Raw genomic sequence first — 19,002 nt, 5'->3', positions numbered from 1 at the left:
CCATAGGAGACAGACATTTATGACAATATCTACAGTCTAAGAAAAAGAGAAAATTCTCCAATAAACCTAGCTGGAAATGCTGCATTAGAAAGAAAATCAGAGCAGTAGCAAGACAAGGAATATGCAATGACAGAAGCTGTCATTTTGTTATCACAGTATCACAGTATCACTTAGGTTGGAAAGGACCTTGAGGATCATTGAGTTCAACCTATCAACACAGACCCCATGACTAGACCATGGCACCAAGTGCCATGTCCAATCTCCCCTTGAACGCCTCCAGGGTCGATGACTCCACCACCTCCCTGGGCAGCCCGTTCCAATGACGAATGACTCGCTCGGTGAAGAACTTCCTCTTCACCTCGAGTCTAAACCTCCCCTGGCGCAGCTTGAGACTGTGTCCCCTTGTTCTGGTGCTGGTTGCCTGGGAGAAGAGGCCAACCCCTTCCTGGCTACAACCACCCTTCAGGTAGTTATAGTTATAGTTATAGTTATAGTTATAGTTATAGTTATAGTTATAGTTATAGTTATAGTTATAGTTATAGTTATGTTAGGGCAGCTTTACCTATGGGTTGGTGAATGATAAAACTAACTCAAGAACTCCTGAGAGTTCTGGTGAGCCTCATGAATGGCACCAGAGGTAGAGGACACTACTGCTTCTGTTACCATTTAAATACGACATAGACCTACACAAACTGCAGAGACGGGACTGAGTAAGAGATTCAGTTATCTAAACTCAGGCACTTGGTGCCACCTGAAACACTGCTGGATATTACAGACATCTGTTTGGAGCTGGCAGACATGATATGGAAGACAGGGAAGCCCAGGTCCTGCTGGAGTGGCAGTATAAAGCAAGAATAAATGGTAGGAGATATCTCTCAGATGAACTGAACATAACCTGAAAATCTCGCTCCTTTTGCACTGTTTGCCTTATCAGAAGACTCGAGAACACGGCTTCTGTGAATTTGGTAGTAGCTGGGGAGGGAAGACAGAGTCATTGCAAATCAAAGTCACATCCAGACAGGTATGTTGTGCAGTAGCACATGCAGGGATGCAGTGAATATAAGGTAGTTCAGTGGATGCTCTCAAATGTTTTAGGCAGCTAACAGGGGCTGAATGACATAGAAAGCTGATATGGTTACTCCGGACTGGATGTTGGAACACCTGGGTTCCTTTCCCAGCTCTGATAGTCTTCTCAGTGTGATACTGGGGAACTACATTAACTCATCTGCATGTCTCCGAATTTTTCCTCTTCAAAATGAATCCACAATATTATCTCCTTATACAAATACTGGGAAGAGTATCACAGTATCACAGTATAACTTAGGTTGGAAAGGACCTCGAGGATCATCGAGTCCAACCTATCAACACAGACCCCATGACTAGACCATGGCACCAAGTGCCACGTCCAATCTCCTCTTGAACGCCTCCAGGGACGGTGACTCCACCACCTCCCTGGGCAGCACATTCCAATGACGAATGACTCGCTCGGTGAAGAACTTCCTCCTCACCTCGAGTCTAAACCTCCCCTGGCGCAGCTTGAGACTGTGTCCTCTTGTTCTGGTGCTGGTTGCCTGGGAGAAGAGACCAACCCCTTCCCGGCCACAACCACCTTTCAGGTAGTTGTAGAGGGCAATGAGGTCTCCCCTGAGCCTCCTCTTCTCCAGGCTAAACAATCCCAGCTCCCTCAGCCTCTCCTCATAGGGCTTGTGTTCAAGGCCTCTCCCCAGCCTTGTTGCCCTTCTCTGGACACGTTCAAGTGTTTCGATGTCCTTCTTGAACTGAGGCGGGCCCAGAACTGGATACAGTACTCAAGTGTTAAAGAAGAGACTGATGCTGACCAATTTTAAGTTGCAGAATGTATGGCTAAAGCTTTATGAATACAATTTGCTTTCAGCTCATCCAGAAAGATGGCATTAAGTAAACTCAGGGTGTTTGTACATACATTGTTTTTAAGTGATGAAGCAAAGTAACCCTTAAAAAGTGAAGGAAATAGTTCACAAAGTCTTAGGGACCATCTTTCCAGTTTTTATACTTTTAATGACTTTTTATTTTTTTTTCCCTATTTACTTCCAAGGAAGGAATATAACAGCAGTAGGAAAGCAGTTAGTATAAGTAGTGGACACTTAAGCTACGACCTGACCTGTGCTATTTTCCATTTCTGCTGCTTCCTGTGAACTTCAGCATACAGATTTAATGTTCAAATGACCAAAGAATGTCAAAGTGCAAAATACATAGAATGCACAACCAATTTAAGAAGGAATGGTTAGATAGCAAAGTCACCACTTATCTTTGATAGAGATTTCTGAAAGTGGCAGGCAACTAGCAAAAGGGAAAAGCACATGGTCATGCTCTGTTGAATGGCAGATAACCTGATTTTTGATGTTCTTCAATGAGTGATAAAAAAAGCTGTGTATATGTCCTGTGAACAAGGTACAGGTAACATTTCTGCTTCAAAACTTTCGGTTTGTGCCCTGTTTCTAATTCTGTGGGGCTGCATCAAACTTAGAAAAGTCTTTAGACTAGATTTATATCTGTGATGAATAAAAATCCTCAGAGATTGAATTAAACTATCTTCCAGTCATAGAGCATGAAGGCCCAGTAGGGCCTTCAGCCATCAATATCACCTAATCATAATAAAGAATTTGCATATATAGATGACAGCAGTAGTTGGGTTTATGGTCCTTTTACAGTCCTCCTCCAAGGTTACTGGGTCAAAAATCTAAACAAAAAAGCAAAAGAAAATGCTTCTCATTTTGTCACTTAATGCTGGAAATCTCTAAGCTTGTTACATACCATGATGACTTAAGCTTCCAGAGTCCCCCAACATATGTTGGTTCCAGGGTCCTGCTGCACAAGCAGCAGCTTGTAGTTGCTATACAGCTGGAAGCATGCCCCTGCTCCCCCCCTCCTCACACAAGCTTCTGGCAACAGCTTCTCAATTGGAAAGCCTGCAGGCAGACAGTGTTGGCAGAAATAGTCAGGAAAGTGGACTAGCATGATTTAAATATTAATAAAACCAGGTCACCTGTGCAATATAACATCGTAAGTGAAAAGATGGCACAGTAAAGTGAAGTAACTTCTCTTGCTTTACACAGAAAACTAAGAAACAGAGCCTTCTCTCCTGGAAGCCAACCCTACATCTTTAGCAATCCAATCCTTTTCCTAACATGTAAAATATTCTACAGCTCCAAAGTATGCAGCATTTTTCCAGAGGATGAGCGTAACAGAAAGGTTAATCTGGATTCTTGCTCTACAATGACTGTGAGGATCTATTGCTTAACCATATAATTAATACCTTCCTTCCACAAAGATCTGCCAGCAAAAACCTGCATGAGAGTATCCAAATTTAAAGAGATTTGTGGAACAGAGGGAAAGCCAAAGATAAAGAAGGAAATTAGCAAAACCATGTAAGAAGCAGAGGCTTGCAAATACGTCAGACATCTGGGCCTTAATGAAGTAATTTTTCATCCCTGAAATGCTCCCTGTAACTTTCTCTGTTTTCCTCCATGCCCCTTAAAACTATATGTGTTTTCAAAACAGTAAAATGTGTTTACCCCAGCAAAATAAAACCTATCCTATAAAGAAGTAACAAAATAAAGATCTCCCTTATTCCTCAGCTATAATGACAAATGGCATTTAATGATATGGAATGAGTATGTGTGCAAAGAGGCTTGTGTAATACATACAATCCTATTTTTCATTACAGTCTTTCTCTTTCCTTTCTCTCTGCCTTCTGCCATCCATCATTGTATTTTTATTTCCTTTGATCAGCTTCGCTGCTGAATTCTTTCCAGATATCGACTTCTCCTTCCCTCCTGTTCTTCCCAAGTGGAATACAAAACCTTGTAACATTTGAATTTGAATGGGCTGAAAATGAAGCAGAATAAGTTCACCCACCCCTATGCTTTCAAGCTTTTGTTTCAAACTCATCAAAACCCTAACAGGTTTGTAGCAAGGAGCAAGTATTTCTCGGGCTGGTAACAAAAAGAACTCTTCTCCACCTAGTAGCTTCAACTACCCCAACCACAGCCAAAAGTAACAAATTCTTCCAAGAGAAAGGGAGGAAATGGGATTAGCCCTGGTCCAGACCAACAGCATGAACTGATCTCAGGAGGGTTTCCCCACCTCCACCCTATACCCTCCACTAGCTGTATGTGAAAAAAATACTCCTCTCACGGCTACTGAAACAGAACCACAGAAGAGGAAAAAATCCCTTTCAGACCTCTGGAAGGCATTTCATCCTTTTGTCCCAAATAAATCTGCACTTATTTATAACTGCTAAGTTCCCTTTATTTTTTAAAAGAGATTTGTAAAATATTTTTTTAAAAACATATTTTAATACATTTAAAATCTCTCCTAAATGGCCAAAGTGTGGCATTATAAAACATTTTTCCTGCCCTGAGAGGCTGGAGGAACCACTCTTAAGACCCCTTCTAAAAAAACCCAGTATCAGCTGCTTATAACTTTGAGAAATTACATGTCATTGCTAGGAGGAAGTTCAACTGTGATCATTTGTATCATAGTATCAGTCAGGGTTGGAAGGGACCACAAGGATCATCTAGTTCCAACCCCCCCCGGCCATGGGCAGGGACACCCCACACTACATCAGGCTGGCCAGAGCCTCATCCAGCCTGCTCTTAAACACCCCCAGGGACGGGGCCTCGACCACCTCCCTGGACAACCCATTCCAGGGCTTCACCACTCTCATGGTGAATAACTTCCTCCTCACATCCAGCCTGAATCTCCCCACCTCCAGCTTCATTCCATTCCCCCTAGTCCTATCACTACCTGAGATCCTGAGAAGTCCTTTCCCAGCATTCCTGTAGGCCCCCTTCAGATACTGGGAGGCCACAGTTAGGTCACCTCGGAGCCTTCATGCCCATGATCATCCTATTATTTTATTTCAGCCACAATGGTTAAATGCCTTTTAAGAACAGACTTTGCAGCAAAAGGAGAGCTGCATTCTGATACATGAGATGCTTTTTAATGCTCAGTCCGCTGAGCATTAAACTTACCTGCACGGTACATGGATACTGGTGTGATGAGTAAGATAAAAACAGTGAAAGGAAATTAAATGGTTCTGTCTCCAGAAGAGAATGAGAGCTGAGAGGGAATGCTGCTCTACTTGTTTTATTAATTGTGCTCTAAAACGAAGAAATACAACTAACTAGAGACTGTATCCTATTGTACAAAAGGGGGTGGGAATTAGGGTTGAAAGGGGGAATCTAGGGTTACAAAGACAGCTTCAATATTAACGTTACCTAACCTTGACCGTGTGACCTAGTATCTCTAATAATATTATTTTAACATAATTTTTCATGTGTAATTATTTAGAAAGCTGCAGACAGTAGGTGTGCATGCTGCTTTACAGGCATATAAAATTGTCTGATCCCTGCCCCTAGGAGCTTGCGTGATGACACCACACAAGGGATGGGAAAGGAGGGGGTATGGGAGGACAGAGTTGCAACACTGTGAGATCATGAGATGTGCTTACTGCTACATAAGCAACATTTCAGCTTGTCTGTGGTTTTCTTGTTACTCATTTAACACTATATATTAAAATTTGGTGAACAGATACACAACACAAAGAAATCAACCATAAGGAAGGACAGGAAGAAAGAGAACTATGCAGTACAGTGTTCAGCGTCAGCAGTTAGTACTAAAACATTCACAGTCAAATGTTGCATGTAGTCAATTATTTATACAGGGTTAACCCTTGGCACCTCCAGCTGAGGTCTGGATTCTGCTCCACCAGGCACTGTACAAACATATCATGAGATATGACAGCTGTGTTATAGTTTTTATGGTAAAAAAACAGTCAGTGGCTGAAAGGGATATCCAAAGTGGAGAGACAAAGATAGTCTAATAGGTTACAAGTAGAGCTAAGGGTAGAAGCAGAGTGTTTTGTCATTTGTCATTTGATTTTGATACTCTCTATGCCAATTAAGATGAGTATTTGGATTAAGATTGCTAGAACAAGAATCATACCACAACCACCACCACCCCTGACCCTTGTGAGAAAAAACAGAGTGTACTTGCAAATTACTCTCAAGTAAAAAATCCATGGAGGAAAAACATAAAATTGGAAACCCTGAAACCTGGGGACCTTCTTTTAGGCATCTCTGTTTCTGTGCTCTAGGAACTGAAGGAGACTTGAGTTCTGCTGTGGTTGTTATTTCTATGTGTGCAAAGCCTGTGGTATATGCCAGCTCTGACCTGGCTGTACTGTTTATGCCGCTTTGTGCACACAAACCTATTGCATGCTGAAGGCTGTGTCCTTAAATGCTCATGATTTTCCTCAGCTTCAGCAGCAGATGAGGTGCAGCCCCTATGGGGCTACACAGAGACTAGGCCACCCAGTAAACAATTCCAGAAATTCTACAAAAACCTAATTTAAACCTAAACAAGCAATTAACCAAAGTAGGCAACGGGGCAAAATACTGTTGATCTCTTGGAGCACAGGCTAAGCCTCTGGACCAAACCTCGGTAAAAACTCTGGAATTGATTCCACTCTTTGCTGCAGTTCTTCACAGAGGATGTGCAAAATACCACTCAGACCTTCTTTATAGCCCTTCACACTTCCAACATAATTTGCTTCTACTTTTAGGGTAATTTTCACAGCCCCGAGAGTACAAAATGATCTGAATATTGAGCTTTACAAATTCTTAAGTCCAAGTTTTCAGCTTTACAGTTTAAAAGAACTAAATATTTCTATTATTTTCATTAACTTTTTCCCCCAAGCCTCGGCCAAACTCATCACTAAATGAAATTTCTAGCTTCATTGGTGCTTAGACTCAAGGAGAACTTGGATCCACTGCTGCTAAACACTTTTTCTTTGCAGTAGCAACATGCTCCCACAATTTCTTTGCTCTTACCTTCATTTTGGTACATGGACCAGAAGAAGATAAATAAGAATGAAGAAACTCTGTCTAAAGCCTTCATTCAAGTTTTGTAGCTTATGAAACAGATTTAAAACTCAGGACAGCTTGGTATCAATTATCCACATGAACTTGAAAATTTAGGAGGCTGCTTTGGTCCTGAAAGTCATCTGACCACAAGAACTGCATACAACCCCAGAGCTCCTAAGCAATTTTGGGGTGGCAGCTGTTCTGACAGTGGAAGTTGAAACTGATGTTCTCCAGATTTAGCTGTATGCAAAATTCTACTCAAAAACTTACTTACATCTCACTAAATCAAGAATTTCCAACAAATAGGTTTAAAAACAAATAATCTTATTTTTACCTTTACTCTCTCTCCACTCAGGATTTGGCTTTTGAAAACTTACACAAGTTACCCTCCAAAGGTTTTAGAGGAGCACAATTTTTACAGCTGGTTTGTTTACAGTTGGAAGTTAGGAGTGGAATTTACCTTCAAGTACTACTGGCACTTTCAAAGCACAAAAGCTTAAAATGAATTACTATCAGCATCTCTGCTATGCCACTCTAAGTGGTTGCTTACATAAGATTAAAATAAATCACAATGTTAAGTTTCTGCTATACCTTAAGCTGATCTGAAGCAATTGTGCTCAGAGCCTATAAAATAAATGGAATTTATAAAAAGTAACTGCACTCCCCAAGCAATAACCACTGTCTCTTATTTCAGTCTAATACCTCTCTTTTTAAGTTATCATAGTATCATAGTATCAGTCAGGGTTGGAAGGGACCACAAGGATCATCTAGTTCCAACCCCCCTGCCATGGGCAGGGACACCCCACACTAGATCAGCCTGGCCAGAGCCTCATCCAGCCTGGGCTTAAACACCTCCAGGGATGGGGCCTCAACTGTCTCCCTGGACAACCCATTCCAGGGCTTCACCACTCTCATGGTGAAGAACCTCCTCCTCACATCCAGCCTGAATCTCCCCACCTCCAGCTTCATTCCATTCCCCCTAGTCCTATCACTACTTGAGATCCTGAGAAGTCCTTCCCCAGCCTTCTTGTAGGCCCCCTTCAGATACTGGAAGGCCACAATTAGGTCACCTCAGAGCCTTATGGACATAATAGATGAATACAGACTATTTAGCATGATAGAATTACAGAAAAGGTTAAGCCAAACCTCGCGCTCCCAGCAGGGATAGTTTCAAAGTCAGACCAGACTGTCCAAGGCTTTGCCTACCTGAGTTCTGAGAACCTCCAAACATGGAGATTTCTTGACCTCCATGGGCAACCTTTTCTGCTGCTTAAACACTCCCATTTCAAACAATTACCTCCTTCTATTAAATTTTGATTTCCTTTACAGCATCTGGTGATGGTTGCCTCTTGTCTTTTCGCTGTGTATTCCTGAGTTCTCCTTTTGCTTAGGGAAGACTGCTGTCAGATTTTTTGCTTCATCACATTGCTTTTGCAAGAAGAATAACCCAGTTGACTCCTTTCCCCCTCACAGCCCTCTCAGAGGCTCTCCTCTGGACCCTCTTGAGTTTGCCAACCTCTCTCTTGAGCTGAGGGCCCAAGACAGTACTACAGCGCTGGCCTTGCAGCAGCTGAGCAGTGGAGAATAGGCAGCTTTGTGACTGCAGCAAGACCCTCAAACACTAGTTCTGCCAGATAGCTTATGAAATGTCCTGATGTCTCTCATACATACACATTTTCCAACTGCTCAAACTTTTGTGTGGCAAAGGTATATCTCAATGCAATATACAAAACACCTATCATAGAATACCAGATTGGAAGTGGCCTCAAGGATCACCTGGTCCAACTTTTCTTGGCAAAAGCATGGTCTATGTATTTGGCTGAAGTGAAAGATGCAGAGAGTACTGACTTCCAGGATAGAGTGTATCACTTAATGGTCTGTGATCAATCTTTTATTGACTAAAAAAACAGAAAAATTCCAAAATATTTTTTGCTGATTAGTGTTGTTCTTACAGGGCTTTGCTTTGTTGTCTTTGCTTAATGTTATGGTAACTTCTTCCACCCCTACTCAATGAGCACCTGTGTTTTCCTAACCAGTTCAGATCCTGCCTTTTGAGAAAAGCTGGGATTGCTTAGTTACCTTACAAGGTCCAATTTAAGTTTACTGAAATTAATGGGTTGCTTTTTTTGGATCAGGCTTGGAATGTTGATTGCATTTACTTTATTAGCCTATCTAATCCACTGAGACTGCATTAGGACACGAGAAGCTGAAAAAGGACAAATCATGACAAAAATATATTGTTGAGCAAGCATCTAATGAGGCTTGACCCTGTCCTCACTGATACTGATGGATAAAGAAAAGCCCTAACATCATTCTAATAGGTTAAATACTAACTTTGGCTTAATTTACCATGCACTACATGATCTGAGGTGAAGTTCTCCCTCAGAAACGTGTGGAGGGAAATAAATAGGTCGTGATACATGCTCCTGTGAAGGGGCTACAGATTAGCAGCTGAATGGAGAGAAACCAGAAATCACAGAGTTTGTGTCAACTAACAATCCAGAGGAATTTTTGACATCCATCCCACAACTCTGCAGCATCACACAGAGCGTATCCCTGTCAGCATTACCAGGCCACCCTCCTTGATAGAGGCACGGCTTCCTATTTGGCCAGTTTGTCCTATCAATTTTGGGTTCCCTTTGCAGCCCTGCCACCAACAATGTGAGTTTTGTCAAACAAACGGGGTCAGAATCACTTGTGCTTGGAGGCAGTTTCTAGTTGAATTCCAGGTTCTCGTGTATTTTCTTACAAAAGCTGCAGGAAAATGTTTGCTTATGGAACAAACAAAACCAGCCAAACATACTAATTAAAAACCAAAACCAAACCAAAACCCAACACAAAAAACTGTTGACAAAAATCTCCAAGCAGAGTTTAGCATTAGGTGAACATATCTCTGCATGTACACACCCAAAAATCAATCCCCAAAATTTAGTGAGTGAATACAATAGTTTTCCACCTGGCCTTCAGTGCCTTGAATTTTTCTGTTCTATGAATTTTGCATTCTATGATCTGCATGTATTTTTTTCTGTATAAATACACAGTAACATTTTAAGCACTTATATGCTATCAGAACTGAAAAAATGAACCAAACTAACAAAACAGACTTCTTGCAGAAATCAGATCTGGAGGGCAGTGGTCTTTTGTGAGAAATTTAAGTACAAGTTTGAACAGAAAAGTGACCTTTGCCTGTTGCTGCAAGTATGTCACTACAGGAGACTTGGCAGTGAGCTTTTTTACTGGGAGGAGTCATCTGGCATGTGTTCTGGTTTATGAAAGAGCAAGAAAAAGTAGAAGTTGGTTTTATTAAATGACTCCCTACAAGGAGGACATGCAAGGTATTTTCCAACAACTAGCTGCAAATAAATGTTTACCTCTGTGGAGCACTGTCAGATGTCACACTATCACAGCAGGCTCTCTTTACAGGGCATGTCTCTGTGCTAGGCACCGCATCTGCCGCAGCTGAGTCCACACAGCCACTGACCAGTTTGCTGTCTCTCAACTTCATACTGTCATTTTGTGAATCCAAAGATACAGTGTCAGATGGGGAACTCACAACACCTGAGTCTTCTGTGGTCTCCTCAGATGCGAACCAGCTGTTTTCCTTCACTTCTGATAGCTCCAGAACTGTGTCATCCGCTATACAAACATTATCTTGTGAAGGCAGCAGGCTCTCTAAATGAAACATAGCAAGGAAAATTAGCTGAAAATCATCACTACATAAATCAAAGACAGAAAGCTACTACTTTGTAATTGGGAAAAAAACACACATGACATATATTAGAAAGAGTAGGATGGAATTCAATAGTTGTATATAGGATAAAGACAATTCAAAAAGAGAGAAAAGTTTTGCTACAGGATGTTGTATGCTTTGGAAAAAAAAGAGATGATTGTTACTCTCCTACTTAACATATAGAAAACTGTATGTTGGTAAAGTGACACCCAGTGGGCCAGCAACAGATCTGGTTTGCCAGTTTAGTGCCCTGACTGGGAAATGGTATAGACTGGGAAATGAATAGACTCCTTATTGAAAATGTCACTCTCTGTTTGACATCATAGAAGAGGAATAATGAGATTGTGTTGTCAGAAGCAGTAGGAGGAGCGATTTCTTCCACCACATAATTAAAATGTTGATCTAGTTCCCCAGGAAACTGTCTCTGGAAAGTTGTTTCTTCATAGAAGTGTGGAAATAGAATTGCTCTAAAAGTTATAAAATGCAAACTGTGCAGGACAGGTATGCCAAACCAGATTTCTGAGAGCAAAGAAGGGTAAGTGTACAGAAAAGCAGACACTACCATGCTTAAAGCAGAACCTTTTCCTACATTTAACCATTTAAAAAGGAGATTCCCTTTGCACATTTAGCTCTATTAGAAGTTGCACATTTTGAGAGAAGCTTAGATGTAATACCATCTTTTCATATTCTGTTTCAGTTTGGTTCCTATGAGCTACTTGTATTTTCATTTGCTTAGAGTATTTTGGGTGAAAAAGACAATTTTGTAATTTCCCTTAAGAAATGTACAGCTCTAGACACCATCCTGCAGTTATGCCACTAATGGGGAACTCCCAACAAGGTCAATCATTTCAATGACTGAAATTATTGAGTGACTAAGATAGAATCAAGCCCAAACACACGTCTGCAGAAGAGAAGGCTCCGAGGTGACCTAATTGTGGCCTTCCAGGATCTGAAGGGGGCCTACAGGAAGGCTGGGGAAGGACTTCTCAGGATCTCAGGGAGTGATAGGACTAGGGGGAATGGAATGAAGCTGGAGGTGGGGAGATTCAGGCTGGATGTGAGGAGGAGGTTCTTCCCCATGAGAGTGGTGAAACCCTGGAATGGGTTGTCCAGGGAGGCAGTCAAGGCCCCGTCCCTGGAAGTGTTTAAGCCCAGGCTGGATGAGGCTCTGGCCAGGCTGACCTAGTGTGGGGTGTCCCTGGCCATGGCAGGGGGGTTGGAACTAGATGATCCTTGTGGTTCCTTCCAACCCTGAATGATACTATGATACTATGAATAAAGACTAATCTAAATGTCTAATTTGGAATTATCAATGTGCTGCATTCTATTCTTCAACCTGAGTAAGAAGAAGGCAGACTAAAAAACATCAGTTTATGGTCTGATCTTGCAAGCACTTGTGGTGGATGTTAATTATATGAGAAGTCTCAGACCTACAAGCCCAACTAAGATTAAATACACACTTCACTGTTTTTTAGAGTCAGAATCTACAACTTTTAAAAGCATATAGCTCAATAAAAAAGATCAGCACAGAGAAATACTTCTATATTGTGTTGTATACACAAAAAGATTTGCTTTAAGTCAGACAACTGAAAGCAACTTTGTCAAAAAATGTCATATAAATTATTTTGTAAGGATGTAGCTTTGAAGTGAAGCTTTGAGTAAAACCAAAATAAAAATCAAACCAGCATTCTCCTTTTCTGAGGTTACAAGATGCCATTAAGCAGTGAAATTGATTTCTGACAGCAGAAGCAATAAAATTCAGAGGGTTACAAATCATGATTAAAGATGTAAGTGCTGTTGAGCATCAATTTTAATGAGGCAGATGATCCAAAGACTCTGTCGTGACTTTGGAAGCAACCAATTTCTTTGACCTTATTTTCTGTAACATTAGGTCTAGGTCCCAGGTTAATCCAAGAGATTGTTCCATCTAAAAATGACAATTAGGGGAACTAAGTATGTACCACTGAATGGATGAGAGAATGCTGCTGACAGAAATTCAGTTTGGAACACACCAGCATCAAAGAGAAATACAATTAATTTGACATTAAACACCAAATAATAAAACCCTACCAAACCAGACAGTAGACAAACCCATGAGAGTATATGGCTTACTTGGCTTTCAAACAAAGGAAAAAATCCCAGTTATGACCCACTGCCAAAGTATTAGTGAAAGCTACAGTATGTTAAAACCAGAACAAAGTAGGACACAAAAGAAATCAATTTAAAGGGTAGAAGTCGAAGAGTGGAAGCACATGGAAACATTCGGAAGCAATGCACAATGTGGTATACCTTGATGCAAAAAGACCTCTGTATAACACAGGCCACATCTGTTGTCACCAGGATGCCAGAAGTGACCTTCTTACAGCTGACACAGCAAATGATAATAAAGTACCCACTTCTAGTTCCTGACATGAGGACAGGAGGCTTTTCCTAATTGCCCCTCTTATTTCCTCACTCTCTTCTTCCCTGTGGGCAACTATCTGCTCAGGGACTTAGATCCTTTCGGTAGCACAGCCCTACTTGTCTTCTGTAGTAACAACACTAGAGTCTCTCCTTCATGTATTTCAGCAAACTAACCTACAGCAGGGCCTCCGTTCCCCAGCTCATTCTTCCCACATATTGACAAGCAAAATGAAAACCAATTATCCTAATAGTAGGCTCCACGTGCAAATCTCTGCCTATCTGCTACATTTGGATCTTGGCAGTGGAACATCCAGTCCAGCATAAGAATCTCTTCATTCAACAGCAGTTTTATCCTGAGCACGGAACTAAGGGAAGGCGTCTTTCTATTCAACACTTAAATTCCTGTGCTCAAGCAAACACAAAATGTTCCCATTTATTTCTTCAAGTCTATCAGTTTGTCAAAGCACTTCCCTAATCTTTTATTTCCACTGAGAAGATTCATTAATTTTCAAACACTTATCACATGGCACTGAACAGAATTGCATTTTGACTGCCATTACTACTCATCTGAACATGAAAACACACACGTAAAACATGACTGCGATTCTGCATCATGTTAACAACCTTATTTCAGTTAAGAGCAGCACTAAAACATCCATTTTAAAGTTGAGCTATCCTTGGACAGATTAAGTAATAATCTAGTCCTCCCTCTACATGCTTGATTAAGTCTCCACTGGTGCAAACTGAAGATGGATGGGCATTAATAGGTAATGACATGACACAGGAAAAAAAGCTTGCCTTAGATTCACTGAGAGGTCTTGACTCCAGGAGCCAGAAAATACCTTTTAAAACCCTCATTCTATACAGAGGATCAGGTAACATGCAGTAGATATGATTCTACTTTGTGATTTTCTCTGTTGTGACACTACATGGAGAGGTGGGCCCATGCTAACCTCATGATGTTCAACAAGAGCAAGTGCAAGGTCCTGCATCTAGGTTAGGGCAATAGCAGGCACAGTTATAGGCTGGTCAGGGACTGGCTTGAGAGCAGCCCTGAAGAAAAGGGCTTGGGAGTGTTGGTGGCCAAGAAGCTCAATAGGAGCTGCCAGTGTACGCTTGCAGCCCAGAAAGCCAACCAGAACCTGGGCGGTATCAAGAAAAGTGTGGCCAGCAGGTCAAGGGAGGTGATTCTCCCCCTCTACACTGCTCTCATGAGGCCCCACCTGGAGTACTGTGTCCAGTTCTGAGACCCCTATTGCAAGAAAGACATGGATGTACAGGAACATGTCCAGAGAAGAGCCACAAGGATGATCAGAGGGCTGGAGCTCCTCTCCTATGAGGACAGGCTAAGACAGTTGGGATTGTTCAGTTTGGAGAAGAGAAGGCTCTGAGGAGACCTTCTTGTGGCCTTCCAGTGTCTGAAGGGGGCCTACAAGAAAGCTGGTGAGGGTCTTTTTAGGATAGTTGGGTAGTGATAGGACTGTGGGGAAGGGCTCCAAGCTAGAGGAGCGGAGATTTAGATTAGATGTTAGGAAGAAGTTCTTTACCATAAGGGTGGTGAGACACTGGAACAGGTTGGCCAAAGCGAGGTGTTGAAAGCCCCATTTCTGCAAGTTCTTAAGGTCATGCTGGATGTGGCTCTGGGCAACCTGATCTAGCGGAAAGTGTCCCTGCCCATGGCAGGAACTAGCTGATCCTTGAGGTCCTTTCCAACCCTGACAATTCTGTGATTCTTTGATCTCATGTAGACACATCCAGGTTAAGACAGAGTATCATTCATCAAGTACTTCAGGACTGGACACGCAAATAACAGTTGCCACAGATAATAAATTACTTAAACACTGCTGTACCTCAGAAGACTGTCTGCATTTCCAACTATATAACAATGCCAAGATCTTTTTTTTCAGTAATGTGTGACCCCATTCACTGGCTTTAGGTAGGAACTGATACTGAGAGGAGTGTACAGCTTGGCTCGCAAGTCTCCAAGTCATACTGAAATCTCCATGGGACACCTCACCCGCAAGTGAAACTGGAGGTTCCCTCCATGCTCTGCATTGCTGCTTACCTACATCTTGCTCCAGGCTGCAGACTGTACAAAGCCCAAGTGAGTGCCATACCAGAGAGGGATCTCCCCCACTTAGCAGCAGTGCTGTCACTGCACAATTAGGTCAACCATAAGTTACTAAGGCTTTATTGCAGAAGCGGGGGGGGGGAGTGGTGGGACAGGATGAAACAGGACTGGAGATGGTGGGACAGGACTGGGATGTCTCTGCGAGAATGTTGCCCACGATCATCAAGAAGGAAAACAGAGAACAGTTCATCAGAAAAGAATGTGAGCTTCTTGTTCAACACAAAAGAGATCTTGTCTCTTTAATCTCAATAGGCTGTAAGTAATTAGGAGAACACTGAATTCTGAGTTCATATGAGGAGTCACATCGGCAGTTGCACAGTTTGATATGACATGTATGTACACATTACTCATAAAGAATGCCAATGATGGAGAGATAGATAAGCCTCACGTGATTTAAATGTTAACCAGCACTTACAAGATTATTTGATCCAAGAGGTGAAGACTACCATGCATAAAATGCTCACTTTGATTACTACTACAAAAATAATCACCGATTTTGAATACGATTAGAATCAAACCTAAGGGCTCCAAAGACACATTTCCTACCCAGCTTTACAAGTTGGTGACCAAGGCCCAAGCCATCATTCCCTCTGAATCCAATAAGCCGAGTCTATTTCTTGTCAGACTGTAATTGTTTGAGAAGTGCTTTGACCTTCTGGTTTTACAGTACTGCTAGATGTTTACTGTCACATTCAATATTGACAGAAACAGTATATCCAAAACCATTTTTAAAGAGGTAACAGCTGATTTAGCTCCTACATGGTGGATAATCTGAACTTCACAATGGTTTGAGAGATGCAGAGTTCCTTTAGTTCCTCTGAGTTCTGGTTAAGAGGCTGGCAACTATTTTCCAATTACTTTTATCACTTGTTCCACTGCCAAAACACTTTCTTTGCATGGACTAAAATTGGTTTGCTGTAGTCCCAATTGTCTATTACAATACAGTTGTAAAAAACATTACAAACTTCATGATGTTAAAGAATATTAATTCCCAAATTACAAGGTAATTATTTCAGTGACAGTACTTAGAACTTCTAGGAAGAGAAAAATCCCACCACTCTAATTATTTATACTGGCAGGACCAGTAAATTAGGCCAGTATTAAGAAGTGTGCATTTTTTCATACACTTGGAAGAAGGATGGTGGAAGAAATGGGAAAGTTATTAGAATAAACCTTTATTAGAATAAACCAAACCAGGTTGGAAGAGACCTTCAAGATCATCGTGTCCAACCCATCAACCAACCCAACCCACCCAAACAGCTAACCCATGGCACCAAGCACCCCATCGAGTCTCCTCCTGAACACCTCCAATGACGGCGACTCCACCACCTCCCCGGGCAGCCCATTCCATAGCGCAATCACTCTTTCTGTACAGCAACAGTTTTCTGTATGGCAACAGTTAAGAGAGATTTTGAGAACAGACACCACAGGATTATTTTAAGAGTTTTCACACAGGTAAAATGGGCTCAAGTTACGTTTTACAAATGTTGCTCATAGATTGAATGTTTTTATGTAGAGATAGGTGTTGAAAACCATTCAGTGAGCAGTTAAGACACAAGGCAGAATGGGTGGACCTCTCCATTTACTGCCATTAAGACTGTCTTAATCCAATATGCCTCTCCACATAGTTGAGCCTACATGCATTCTTTTTTTTTTTTTTTTAATTAAGAAGAAGCAAAGAGAAAATGCATGGCCATTGCTGCACATTAACAACAGCATGGGGTGTGTGGGAGGAACGGATCAAGCTCTGAGGCACTCCTCCCTCAGTTCCTCTTATTGCCTGGCAGAAAACGAAGCTGAGGCCAGGAAATGCTGAGCTGAAGGACCATGTTCTCCAGCTCCAGTCCTTCTCCAAAATGAGGATGACAAGCGACATAATGTTCCCTCATCTCATTTAGGTCATAGAACCACAGAGTAATTGAATTTGGAAAGGATCCCTGGAGGTCACCTAGTTCAATGTCCTCCTCAAAGTAAGGCTAACTTCCAGCTTAGAGAAGGTTGCTGAGTTTTGGAAAGCTCCAAGCATAGAGACTCTCCAGCCTCTATGGGATATCACTTGCTGGGCAATATTTAATACTACTCCTCATAAAGAACAGTTTCTAATGCCAAATTGAGAATTTTCCAGCTGCAACTTGCCACTGTTGCAGTCTTAGCCCCTGCAGTTCATCTCTGAGAAATGTCTGGCTAGCTCTTCCTTTTCTTTTAGATGCAAGACAACACTCAACCTCTCCTTATTCTTTGATTTTGCAGGCTGAACAAGCCCTGTTGCAGCAGCATCTTTTGTGTACATCTTCAGTGCCTTCTGCCAGAATCTGCTGCCTCTGCTCTAGCTTGTATCTTGTTTCATGAAACTCAAAACTGAGCCTGCTTTTAGACAATGAACACATGTGGCTTCATGGCAGCCTAAGTAAAGGGGAATAATCATTTCCTTTGATCTGCTGGCTATGCTCTTGCCTAGCACAACCCAGCCTGTGGTTAATGCTTCACCATCATAAGGGCATGCTGCTGCATGTGACTCCCAGTTCTCACATAATGAGATATTTTTATACTCCTTCCTAGTCTTATGTTCCATACATGTTTTCCAACAGGTTCGTTAACTGCAGTCATTCTTAACTGCACAAAATCTGCAAACAGGAGTAAATCTATACCTCCACACATTAGCCAGTAACAAAAATTCTAGGACTCACAAAGGATGTGTCTCATCATACATATAATCATAAAGGTACACAGTGAGTATTATTAGATACACCCTGTGAATCTTTAGCATTTCCACAGTTGATACCAAACTAATCACAGCTAACTTAGATACCTAGACTTAACTTTCTTCTGGTTGAAAAATAAATGCAGTGTGGACTCATTTTGTTTGATGCTCCTTTCACATTTACACTGAAAACTATCATGAAGCCTTCCTCTCAACACAGCACTAGGTAAAACTGCTGGGTCTTCATAGTTTCAAAACTACCATTTCAGGTAAATGTCTGCTATCCTCTTTCATTTCAGACCTTTATTTTTACCACCTGCCAAACAAAGAAAAAGTTCTGAAGTAATGCCACACAAGTGTTCAGACAAGGGGATAATGAACATATAGGACTTTATTATCCCCGTTTCTTTCCCACAATCACAGTATCACAGTATCACAGTATCGCTTAGGTTGGAAAGGACCCCGAGGATCATCGAGTCCAACCTATCAACACAGACTCCATGCCTAGACCATGGCACCAAGTGCCACGTCCAATCTCCCCTTGAATGCCTCCAGGGTCGATGACTGAACAATCCTTTCTCCAGTGACTGAAAAAGCCTCTCTGATTTCTGCCTGATTTCACCTAGAGTGCTACTGCTAAAATGCTTTTCATCCTCTGCTTTTTGTCACTTACTTCAGTCTACCAGTTCATTGCTTTTATAAAGGCCTCATTTGGATGTTCTGACAACTCTACACCATACCAGTAACCAGGCTTCCTTATTTGAAGGGCTCGGAAGTCACAAAACCAACGTGAAAAGCCAAGTGCCCTCTGACAGGGGAAGGAATGTGTGTCAGTCTTCAATGGAGAACATCAGCAGTTGGCTTAGGAAAGGACAGATTTTTCAAAATGAGTCAGCAGTGTCAGTTGTTTGTTCCTTTTTATACACAATGACATACGATGGAGAGACCTTCACAGCAGCTCCTCGTGTTCACTATCTGAGGTTAACAGGAAGCTAAAATGACTCACAAGGTGCTTTCCTGACTCTAGTTGGTCCTTTACTTAGGTGTGAGGAGAGGAGCAGTGTGCCTAATCTGTGTAATTCAAAGACTATGAACAAGAAGAAAATGTAGGTTAGAGGAAAAGGGCAAC

At 41.7% G+C, this 19,002-nt stretch overlaps 1 protein-coding gene across 12 annotated transcripts in view; it reads right to left on the bottom strand.

Moving 5' to 3' along the window:
• The window catches only part of COBL (cordon-bleu WH2 repeat protein), a 239,972-nt gene that overhangs the window by 18,961 nt on the left and 202,009 nt on the right, over positions 1-19,002 (bottom strand). For all 12 annotated transcript variants that reach the window (XM_068147700.1, XM_068147701.1, XM_068147699.1 and 9 more), the window contains one exon: positions 10,280-10,580. In XM_068147700.1, the coding sequence (XP_068003801.1) occupies positions 10,280-10,580 (301 nt within the window). The remainder of the gene's footprint in view (positions 1-10,279; positions 10,581-19,002) is intronic.

Source organism: Melanerpes formicivorus, unplaced genomic scaffold (genome assembly GCF_026170545.1).
Source record: "Melanerpes formicivorus ecotype bairdi unplaced genomic scaffold, bMelFor1.0.p_v2 SCAF_15, whole genome shotgun sequence".
Taxonomy (NCBI): Eukaryota; Metazoa; Chordata; class Aves; order Piciformes; family Picidae; genus Melanerpes; species Melanerpes formicivorus.
Note: the sequence above shows the minus strand (reverse complement) of the source record. Positions and strands in the feature narration are given on the sequence as shown.